Source organism: Hipposideros armiger, unplaced genomic scaffold (genome assembly GCF_001890085.2).
Source record: "Hipposideros armiger isolate ML-2016 unplaced genomic scaffold, ASM189008v1 scaffold_331, whole genome shotgun sequence".
Lineage (NCBI taxonomy): Eukaryota > Metazoa > Chordata > Mammalia > Chiroptera > Hipposideridae > Hipposideros > Hipposideros armiger.
The window spans coordinates 427,470-438,758 of NW_017731681.1; the positions used below are offsets into that span (position 1 = coordinate 427,470).

Consider the following 11,289-nt stretch of genomic DNA (forward strand, 5'->3'; position numbering starts at 1 on the left):
GCTGGACTATGAGAGGCCCAGTCAAGGGGCCTAGAGTCACAAAACGTAAATGACTAGAATGGTTGAATGAGTTTGTGTAAGATCAGTGTGAATCCAAATTTTACACAGAGATTCGCTCCGCAGTGGAGCGAATCTCTGAGTAAAATAGGAATTCAGACTCGTGTGGGTTCACTGTTGTCCACCATGAGTTCTTTCTGTCACAGGTCTGGTAGATACAGGTAATGACGCTTCAAAGCTCAGCAACGAGATTGGGATGAATCATGATTTTCACATGGAAGAAGTTTTACCTCCAAACAGGTACAGGCTCTCCTCACTTTACCATTTCATTCATCCTGGCAGAGGTATTTAGCACTAATGGCTTCTGACCAGACTTAAAGCATTTTTATTTAATAATACAATCAATGTTTGGATATAAGCCTTTAAGAGGTCGCCACAACTTAAACAGAAGAGTAATCAATTATAATTATTAGTATCAGAGGGGCGCGAAGCAAAGGTTATTTAACCAGTGAATACACCAAAGCAATTGTTGAAATGTTCACTTTGGGACAGGGTGGATTTCAGATCTTCTCCGACAGATATGGAGGAAGTGGCCTGGAGTAGCTAGCTATTGCTGCGTGACAAATTACCCCAAACTTAGCAGCTAAAATGACGGCGTTCATTATCTCAGTTTCTGTGGGTCAGAAATATGGCCTGGTTTAACTAACTGTGTGCCTCTGGTTCGCGGTCTCTCGTGACATTGCAGTCAGTCTGTTGACTGTTGGCAGAGCCCCCCTCCTTCTTGGACACGTGGACCTGTCCATAGGGCAGCTCACAACGTGGCAGCTGGCTTCCCTCAGAGCAAGGGAAAGAGAGTGTGAGAGCCAGTGCCCCTGACTGAAACCACAGTCTTTTTGTTACTTAATGTCAGAAGTCATATCCCATGTCCCTGCTACATTCTGTCCCCTTAGGAGGGAGCCACTAAACCCAGCCCACACTCCAGGGGACGGGATTACACCAGGGTGTGAATACCAGGAATTATAGATCTTTGGGGTCATTTTGCTAGCTGCCTACACATAGCTCCTATCAGTTACTCTTTTAAGTGATCACAGATTAAACAGGCACAGATAAAATGGTTAATTTTCTAATAGTGACATTTTTAACTCTTTTTTTCCTGGCTTCATAATTAGCTTAATTTATGAGTTAGGGTCAGAACCTTGTTGATAAATAATACTCCCCCACCTCCATCAAGCTTTATTTTGATTCTTCTTAGTTCTATTGACATTGCAATCAGTAAATAAGAACCATTCAGTAAGTATGAATTGAATGGCTCTGCTGGCTTATTAGCAGGTAAGTGGGTACATTCACTGTCAGAGTTTACATTTTAAAACAGCTCTAATTTCCCAACAATAGCCAGAATAAATAATGGTAGCTTGTGATTAGTCGGCTTCCTTAAACGCTTTGTTATTTGGCAGTGTCAGGGAATGTGTCACCAAAGTGCCATTCCCTGCCACAAGCTGCTGCCTGGTCTGCGTGCTCTGCTTTGCCCTTGCCTGGTGCCAACAGGTGCCCGTGCCAAGCACAGTTCTGGGAACAGGTTTCCACCAAAATCCAGACTCCTAGCACCTCTCTCACAGCTGGCAGGAGAAGAGAAAAATGCAGCAGGGAGAGTGAGGTTCTGCTAAAGAGCTGGTGGTGAAGGAGTTGGGGTAGGGGAGCAGGTCAAGGAAATGAGAGAGGGACAAATGAGCAGGGGAAATAGTCCTATTGAGAGCTGGGTTTTCGAGTAAGGTGATGCAAAGTTTATCTCTGGAAAAAGGTTGAAATAGAGTTTGAGGTTACTCGTCTATGATTCATTTGTGGGAGGTATAAGGTCTGTGTCTAGATTCGTATTTTTGCAGATGTCCAGTTGTTTCAGCACCATTTGTGGAAACGACTGTCCTTTCTAAATTGAATAGTCTTTGCTTCTTCTATCTTTCTAAGGGGGAAAAAAAGACTGATCTTTCTGGCTTCCGTGACTGGCTACAGGAGGCTGGGAGTATAGGAGGAACAAGTGTGGAGGGGAACGATGGTGAATTCAATTTTAGACCTGCCGATTTGGAAATATATGTGGGTATTCAGGTCTTCTCAAAGAGGGAAAATCCTTTCTTAGGGTTGAAAACTATAAGAAAATGAAAGGTCATTTAGTTCATTGCTATGTCTACATACATGGAAACTGAGTCACAGATCATGTAGACTAGATGCAAAATCAGTGCTAAAGCTCAGCCTGACCGCTATGCAGGGCTCTTCCTACTGCAGAGAGAGGGCTTTTGCGGATGCCCTTGACAGCCAAGCCTACCCCAGCTGTTCAACTCTGATGCAGTCCAAACAGTTCCTGGCCTTTCCCTGTCAATATAATGGCATTTTATCATACGAACACTGGTCTGGGGCTTAGGAGATAATGTCTTATGGCAGTTTTTGGATAGAGAAAGTGATTTGTTTATTTAACCCTTGTACAGCCTGGAAGGCAAGGTCAAGGAGAAAATGCACGATGCCTTTTGGGATCATCTTAAACAGCAACTATCAGCTACTCCCCCAGACTTCAGCTGTGCTCTTGAGCTTCTGCAAGAAATTAAAGAGGTGAGTGACCAATGTTCCATTCGTAGATGTAAAGTTCCTGGACATTCCCAGCTCATTCGAATGTCAGTGGCTAGCAAATCCTAACTGAACGTGGTCTGTGAATCTAATCAGTAGGCAAAAATCACACGTTAATTTCAACAAGGAAGTTTTAATATAAAAATCATTATAACAGGGAATTGGAGAAATGAGGGCTTTGGGCCAGTAAGAAGCAAAGAGAACTTTAAAGAACACTGGAATATCAGCTACAAGGAGGGCCCACCGTCTCCCTAGAGCTGACATAGAGCACCCCAGGACTCATTGGAGAGGGCACCGCTGTGCCAGGGGAAGTTGCTGACCGCCGCACACTGCAGGTGCTAGGGCTAGAGCACCAGCCTGTGCTGCAGCAGCCTGGCACTGGAGACGTCACTCAAGCTGCAGGAGCTGGCTGCCGGCAAAGCCACACATACTGCAGGAGCCTGCCAAGGGGGCATTCCAGAGCCCGAGAGAAAAGCTCTTGCCCTTTGGAATGTTTTTCTAGTACATGGTGTACACACCCTCAGCGGACCCCCAGTGATACACACCCTTGTATAATCCTTTCTCTCCTTGAGTGAGGATGAGATCTGTAACTTGCCTCTAACCAGTAGAATGTGGCAGAGGTGGTGGGATGTCACATTTTGTTACCTAAGACTCTTAGCGGACTGAGAGATGTTGTCCTGCTGGCTTTGAAGAAGCAAACAGGTACATTGTGAACTGCCTCTGGAGAGGGTCGCATGGCAAGGTGGCCTCTAGGACCAGCATCCAACCAATGGCCAGTTAGAAGCTGGGGCCCTCAAGCACACAGCTGTCAGGAAATGAATTCAGCCAACAATTTGAACTTCTTCCCCAGTCAAGCTTCCACATGAGAATGCAGCCCAGCTGACACCTACATTATAGCCTTGGAGACCCTGAGAAGAGGACCCCATTAAACTGTGCCTGGACCCCTGACCCACAGAAGCTGTGAGATAATAAATGTATACGCTGTTTTAAGCATCTAAGTTTATGGTAATTGGTTATACAGCACAGAAAAATGATTAATAGTGCCCTCTACAGATGAAGCTTAAAAGTTACCATCTGGTAAAGGAAACATTTAAAGGAGTTCCTTTTTCTCAGAGCAGAGAAAGGAAAGATGGATTTGGTGCTAAGAGATAATAAATTGACAAATGTCACATTCCACTCCTTTGGTGACTTAGCTCCCATATGCACATTTCTACACACATTTGAATTCTGGAACTGTCTAATTTTATGACCAGATAGGTCAGATAACACCTAGCTCCTCATGGGAAGCTCAGACCACATGGTCACCCAGTGTCGTATGGTGAGGTATTTACTTTTGATCAAGGCCTAGGAGCAAGCCAGAAATTGTTTTTCAGAAGGCAAATAGTTATCTTCAGAAAAGGGCATATATTTGCCCCAGTGTCCTAGAGATCTGTACTGTGATGCTCATATGGGTGCTTGCCAAAGGCTCAGTACAGTGTCCTTACTTGCCACGGACACTTCAAGTATCATTGAACTTGCTGGATCCTAAGTCCCAAATGGTAGAGCAGCACTTACGGCAGCCTGGACTTCTGGCTCTGGGTCCTACCTGAAATTGACAACCTCACAAGTGACTCTAAATGAGGGTCACATAAGAACGTCCAAACCTGTGGAGAATTTTATAAGAGCCTGAGTTTATTTGAGCCAAACCGACGACACCATGCTGTGGAGCAAAATCTCAAATGTGCCAGAGAATGACAGTTTTGCAGTTTCTTTTATACATTTTGAATTAAGGAGGGAATGTAAGGAAGATTATAGTTAACAAGATTATTTACTCTCTTGAGGGGTCTGAATAAGATTACTCTGGAAGTTCAAAGGTGTTTTAACCTAGATGCATAGAAACAGTGGGCAGGACTGACTTAAGGCAAGGATAAACCTTTTACTAAAGAGGTTGCAGGCCTGGGGTGTGACTACCCACCATAACCTGCCCATTTAGGAATTTATGATCAGGTCACCCTGTGAGATTACTTTCAGTCACTTAACTTGTCAGATTGATTACAGAGCACCTTTTGCATTCACAAAACACAAATGTGGTGTAGGTTACCTTGAAAATCCAAAAAGACCTGTTAAGTATTGTGCCTTTTTTTTCATGGTGGGTGGTTTGAGGTACAGCAACTTGTCTTTCACCTTGGAGGGACTAGCTTCACAAGATGCAGGCGACTGAAGCTCTGGCAGTTTTACTGAGATGATGGGCTGCTGAATTTTTGTGGGGATTATCTGCCGTCCTCCAGTTTGCATGTCTTTCTACGGTATCTACAATATTTGCTGCTTCCTGCTCATCAGATCCAATGGACAAATGGCCATTGAGTTCGAGCCTCACTCATGGTACCAATTTTGTATCAGTCAGGGTCCAATCAGGAGAAGGAAAGCAGGCAGTCATTTGAGCAGAGAGGAGCTGTAATGCAGTGGGAGCTGGCTGAGGGGGAGCACACCAGGACCAGGAAGGAGGAGTCTTCGTTTCTCATTAGCATCCTCTACTAACAAACCCTAACTTTGTGCCAGTCAGCAAAGTAAAACTGCAGAAAGGGACCGGCTGCACTTTCATTGTCGGCACTGAAGGGTAGACTCAGAACTCACAGGCTCCACATCGATGACTGGCGTCATTTACCATTTGCATAGACAACGTGGAGCACCTTGCACTTTGTTTAAGAAGAAGCTAAACATGGGATCTTGCTATGACAACACAGTGGTCCATTCAATTAAATAAATGCTCACTGAGCCCCACCCCTCACCCCCACCGTGTCCTGTATGTTACAGAGGCACAGAGATGAAGAAGAGTCTCTGTTCACAGGCAAATGGGCTATTTCCAGTTCCTCTTAGCAGTTCATTTGCTTGTTTTATCCTTATTCTTTGAAGTAAAATCTCAAAAGTGCCTGCTTTATAAAATGAAGAGTACCTCATCACCATGTCATGGTGTGTATTTTATATTTGTTGCAGTTTGTGTTTTTTGGGTTTTCTTTAAAGATTTTTTTTTTAAAGATTTTATTGGGGAATCGGGGGAAGGGGAACAGACAAGTTGCTGTCCTTTTGTTCTTCAGTCTAGTTGTGGAGGATGTCGCTTCACTGGCCCATGTTGGTATTGTGATCATTGCACTCTTCCCAGGTGAGGCAGATCAGTCGCCAGCCACTGGATGGACGGCCGCTCACAGCAGCTCACGGCAGCTCACGCTGGCTGCCAGCCACTCACGGTAGCTCACGGCAGCCCACTGAAGCCCCACTGCAGCCTACGCCTACTCACAGCAGCCCAGCTCCAGGTCGAGCTGTTGTTCACCATCTTAGCTGTAGAGGGCGCAGCGTCACTAGCCCTCATGTGGGATCCTAACCGGGGCCCTGCTGCTCAGAGCTGGCGTCCCAAGCCAAATCTTGACCAACATGCCACTCGGCCAGCCCCCAGTTTGTGTTTCTGTTTTACCACACTCCTTGATTTTATTATCCCTTTATCTCATTCTGCCTAGATAATAATATATGTTGCTGTAATTGATCCCCTAAAGCCTTGGATATTATTGGCCCCTAAACAAAGATAAATAGTGCTCTCTAGGGAATTTAGGAACCTGATTTCTTGATCCTTAAAAGCCACAGGCTGGGATGTCTTTGGCGAGAGTGTTTGTCCATTAGAGAAAGTCTGGGACTCTAAACTGAAGGCAAGTCCTCTGACTTTGTTTCCTGGACAGATCCTGCTCTCGCTGCTGTTACCACGCCAGAACCGCCTAAGAAGTGAAATCAAAGAAGCTCTGGACATGGATCTCCTCAGGTGGGAGGTAGAACGCGGGGCCCTGTGTGTCCTTCACCACTCTAAGCGTGTCCTCAACATGATGACTCTGCTGTGCGCACCAGTTCGGGATGAAGCCGTGCAGAAACTTGAGAATATTGCAGACCCCGTTTGCTTACTGAGGTGAAACCTGCCTCTCTTCCTTTTTTTTTTTTTTTAAACCTGCCTCTTCTGCTGGGCTGGCAGAAGCTGGCCTGAACGCTGGCGGAGAGCGCCCTGTCTGGCTGGCTCTAGCTGACTAACCCCTTCTCTCTGGCCTATTAGCTTTCCTTTTCCAAAGATGGCCTTGCCATCTTTGGTTATCCTTTTAGATTGAGTGGGCCCCCTGTGTAACATCCTACCATAAAACGCGAGCATATGTCATCTTTTCTCCCAAGGAGTCCAAACATTACTTCCCCAAGTCTTCTCGTTGAAGTTCATACAATATGGGGCAAGGGGGACATGGAGGGTGTATGACGGGAAGGTTAAAGTGATTGGCCCAGAAATAGGATCAGAAATAGCACCACCTGCAATCCCACTTCCCAGAGAGACTTGTTAGCATTCTGGTGTGTTTTCTTCTGCTGACTACCTTTTCTTAAGAGACACCAGAATGACCACTGTGGAAAGAGATCTAGCTCAGAGACTTCCAGGTCCACAGGTTTTCCTGGTTTTGGCTCTGCCATTCACTCACTCTGGGCCTTGGGTCCTGGGCCACATGTCATCTTTTGTAAATTTAGGAGGCAGGACTAAGTTAGTTTTTTTTTTGTTGTTTGTTTTTTTTTGGACTAAGTTAGTTTTTTTTTTTTTAAGATTTTTATTGGGTAATTGGGGGGATGGGAACAGTACTGGGGAATTAGGGGAAGGGGAACAGACGAGTTGCTGTCGTTTTGTTCTTCAATCTAGTTGTGGAGGACACTGCTTCACTGGCCCAAGTTGGCACCATCATTGCGCTCTTCCCTGGCGAGGCAGATCAGTCGCCGGCTTCTGGACGGCCGCTCACTGCGGCTGCTGGCCACTCACGCTGGCTGCTGGCCGCTCACGCTGGCTGCTGGCTACACACGGTAGCCCATGGCAACCCACTGCCACAGGGATTGCAGCCTACGCCGTCGCCAGCGACTCACAGCAGCCCAGCTCCAGGTTGAGCTGTTGTTCAGCATCTTAGCTGTAGAGGGCAGTGTCACTGGCCCTCATATGTGGGATCCGAACCGGGGCCCTCTGGCATCCCAAGCGAGTTCTTAACCATCGAGCCACTCGGCCGGCCCTGGACTAAGTTAGTTTTAAAGCCCCTCCTAATTTTAGAATACAGTGAATACAAGAATACTCCTTGTGTTGGAACCCCTCTCACTAGATTTCTTGTCATAGTATCAATATTCTGTTTTCTCTTATGTCAGAGGGATCTTTCAGGTTCTGGGCCTGATGAAAATGGACATGGTAAACTATACTATCCAGAGCCTTCAGCCCCACCTACAGGAACATTCCATCCAGCATGAACGGGCTAAATTCCAGGAACTCCTCAACAAGCAGCCTAGTATGTACACAACTTGAGGGCAGCGGTGGGACTGTCTGACCTTGGGCCTGACTTGTATGATGCTGGAGAGTATTCTGTCTCTTAAGGAACAGGAAGTTTCTTCTTCAGGTAGCGGGAGGGGGAAGGAACAGCCTTCTAAGACAGAAAGACACCCAAAGCATTTGTTCATTGAGAAAAGAACCTTAGCCTTGCAGCCTCAGGGATGCGGGAGCTGAGGCCGCTCACACACTTCCTGTCACAGGCCTTCTCGATCACACCACCAAATGGCTGACCCGAGCGGCCGCAGACCTCACCGCGCTGCCTCCAACTTGCCCTGATGCTCCCGACTCCTCCAGTATGGCCTGCCCATCCCCAAACGAGGCAGCCAACAGCCCAGAGCCCGTCAGCCCTGCCATGGTGCTATCCCAGGGTTTCCTGAACCTTCTTCTCTGGGACCCTGAAAATAAAGAGTTTCCTGAGGTAGGCCTGCGTGGGGCCCCACCTTGTCGTTTTGTGTTCAGGACTTCATCAGGACCCTCCTCTCTGACAGCCCGTCGTCCTTCCTTGCTTCCTCAGACCCTGCTGAGGGACAGAGACCGGCTGCAGGAGCTGCAGTCCCAGCTTCACCAGTTAACCGTCCTGGCCTCAGTCTTGCTGGTGGCCGGGAGCTTCTCTGGCAGTGTTCTGTTTGGCTCACCTCAGTTTGTGGATAAGCTGAAATGCATCACCAAAGCCCTCATGGAGGAGTTTAGCTCCAGGTGAGATGCACAGGTTTGTTTGTTTTCTTAGAGCTGATGATATGTGGTATGCGATTCATGATCGGCAGATCTTGAATGATTGCTTACGTTCCACCCAAACCACAGAAAGGCCCCATGGGCTCATCCACGGAGGTTGTCCCTGTCTTTCCATAAGTGGTCTTGAGGCTTGTGGCAAAGAAAAATAAAACTTTATTCCAGAAAGAGTAACTTGGAGGATAGTTTGTTACAAAATGATTCATGATCATGTTTGCCGCAAGGAGCCGTTACCTGGCTGAGTGGATGGCAGTGCAGTGGGCTGGGCGTGTGTGTGTTTAGGAACTGAATGGTCAGCAGCACTGACTGAACCTCCACTGTGTGCAGGGCATCACAGCAGCGGGGTCAGAGGCTAGGCTTCTCACTGGAACTGGTGAGAGTGGGACAGATGACTGTGGGAAATGTCGGAGAAAGTCTTAAAAATGGATGTACACATATACAGAGGGTGCCAAAAAAGTGTGTACACATTTTAAGAAAGGAAAAAAATGCATTAAAATTACGCTGATGGTAACCACTTTGAGCACCTCTTGTAATTGCAGAAGTCAAACGTGACTTGTAATCATCTTTTTGTTTTTTGTTTTTTTAAAAGATTTTATTGGGGAATTAATTGGGAGAGGGGAACAGCGTTGGGGAATCTGGGGAAGGGGAATAGACAAGTTGCTGTCCTTTTTGTTCTTCAGTCTAGTTGTGGAGGACGTCGCTTCACTGGCCCATGTTGGTATTATCATTGTGCTCTTCCCGGGTGAGGCAGATTGGTCGCCGGCCATTGGACAGCTGCTCACAGCGGCTCTTGGCAGCTCACACCCGCTGCTGGCCACTCACGCTGGCAACCGGCCACACACACGGTAGCTTATGGCAGCCCACTGCAGCAGGGGCTGCAGCCTACACTGTCCCAGGCGACTCACGGCAGCCCAGCTCCAGGTTGAGCTGTTGTTCACCTTCTTAGCTGTGGAGGGCAGTGTCACTGGCCCTCATGTGGGATCCAAATCGGGGCCCTGCTGCACAGAGTTGGCGTCCCAAGCCAGCTCTTAACCAACGCGCCACTCAGCCGGCCCGTATTCATCTTTTATTATCAGTATATATTGAGTATTACAATTTTAATAGTTTTTTCTTTTCTTAAAATGTGTCTACATTGTTTTGGCACCCTCTTTATATAAATAAATTCCATGGGCCTAAAGAATACTGAGTTGATCCAAAAGCAGAACCAAACCCTTGTCCGGAATAGACTTTATCGTGTTTACTAAGAAGTAGAGCACAGTACCGTATGAGATAGTAGTTGGTATCTGATGGTTAAAGTGGAGACTGAAGACACTGAACCTACCCACTGACCTCTGCTGCTCCCCGGGGCTGGGCTGAGGGCAGGAAGACAGCTGGGAGACGCCCTCAGGTGGGTATAGCTGCTGTATGGCGCTTCCCAGGCTCTGGGCCTATGCCAGAGCCACCTGGTGGTACCAGCTTCCTCTCCTTCATGGTCTAGGCCCGAGGAGGCTATGCTGACTGTGAGTGAACAGGTGTCTCAGGAAATTCATCAAAGCCTCAAGAACATGGGCCTTGCTGCTCTGAGCAGTGACAGCACGGCGTCTCTGATTGGACAGCTGCAGAGCATTGCCAAGGAGGAGAACTGCGTCCGCAGTGTCATCGGTAAGCGTGCCGTGGGGGGTGAGAGCGCTGCGGGGAGAGGTAGAGTCCAACCCTGGAAGTCAGTGGCTGAACCGTTTAACAGTCAAAGGCATGATCATTGGGCTAGTCACTGTTTAGGCTTTAGTGTTTTCAAAATGCTGGTTAAAAATAATATATATTTTCTTAGTTTGAAGACTGACTCTGGTTTTAAGGAAGATTTGTACCCCAGGAATTCATGACTTCTAGGTGTGGCCTACTGTCCAACCAACCTGGTTAAGTCAGCCCTGGCCTTGGTCATTTTCTGAGTGCAGGCTAGGACCTGTGACATCCACCGCCTGCCAACAAGAAACTGCTGCTGAATTATGCTGAGGACATGGTCCCCTAGCAGGGACTCCCACCCACGTTGGAAGGGAGGCTGTGAACTTGGCTTTGCTCTTAACCTCAGACATAACAGTCCAAGATCCTCCTGTTATGTCAAATACTCAGTAGGACCTAACTGATGGATACTTAAGGAGTCTTGTGAATCATCAAAAATTTACTAGCCCACTAGTTTTTTATCTTGGCTTTGAACTTGGGAGCTAGATAGCAGCCCCCTGCCCCAAAAAACAAATTTGCTTTTCTTTAGCTAAGCAAGTGGGTTAGTGAGTAGCTCAGTGAACCTAGAACTTGGATGAGTGCAGGGGCAGCATTTCTCCCTGAAAGCTGTTTGCCTGTTCCCTTCTCTCTGTCTTTTCCTGCCCACAGATCAGCGGATCCATTTGTTTCTCAAATGCTGTTTGGTCCTTGGTGTGCAGCGGTCTCTGTTAGACCTCCCTGGAGGCCTAACCCTCATCGAAGCAGAACTGGCCGAACTGGGTCAAAAGTTTGTCAGCCTAACGCATCATAATCAGCAGGTGTTTGGCCCCTACTACACAGAAATCCTCAAAACCCTCATCCCGCCAAGCCAGGAGCTGGAAACAGCGGTGGAGTCTCTCTGA

At 47.3% G+C, this 11,289-nt stretch overlaps 1 protein-coding gene across 1 annotated transcript; it reads left to right on the forward strand.

The window, feature by feature from the left end:
• Nucleotides 1–238: 238 nt before the first annotated feature.
• Nucleotides 239–11,289, forward strand: TCP11 (t-complex 11). Its single transcript, XM_019660848.1, has 8 exons — nt 239–297; nt 2,475–2,595; nt 6,318–6,538; nt 7,786–7,922; nt 8,164–8,381; nt 8,478–8,659; nt 10,170–10,333; nt 11,057–11,289. The coding sequence occupies exons 1-8, from the start codon at nt 254–256 to the stop codon at nt 11,287–11,289; spliced, it is 1,320 nt and encodes a 439-aa protein (XP_019516393.1). The 5' UTR covers nt 239–253.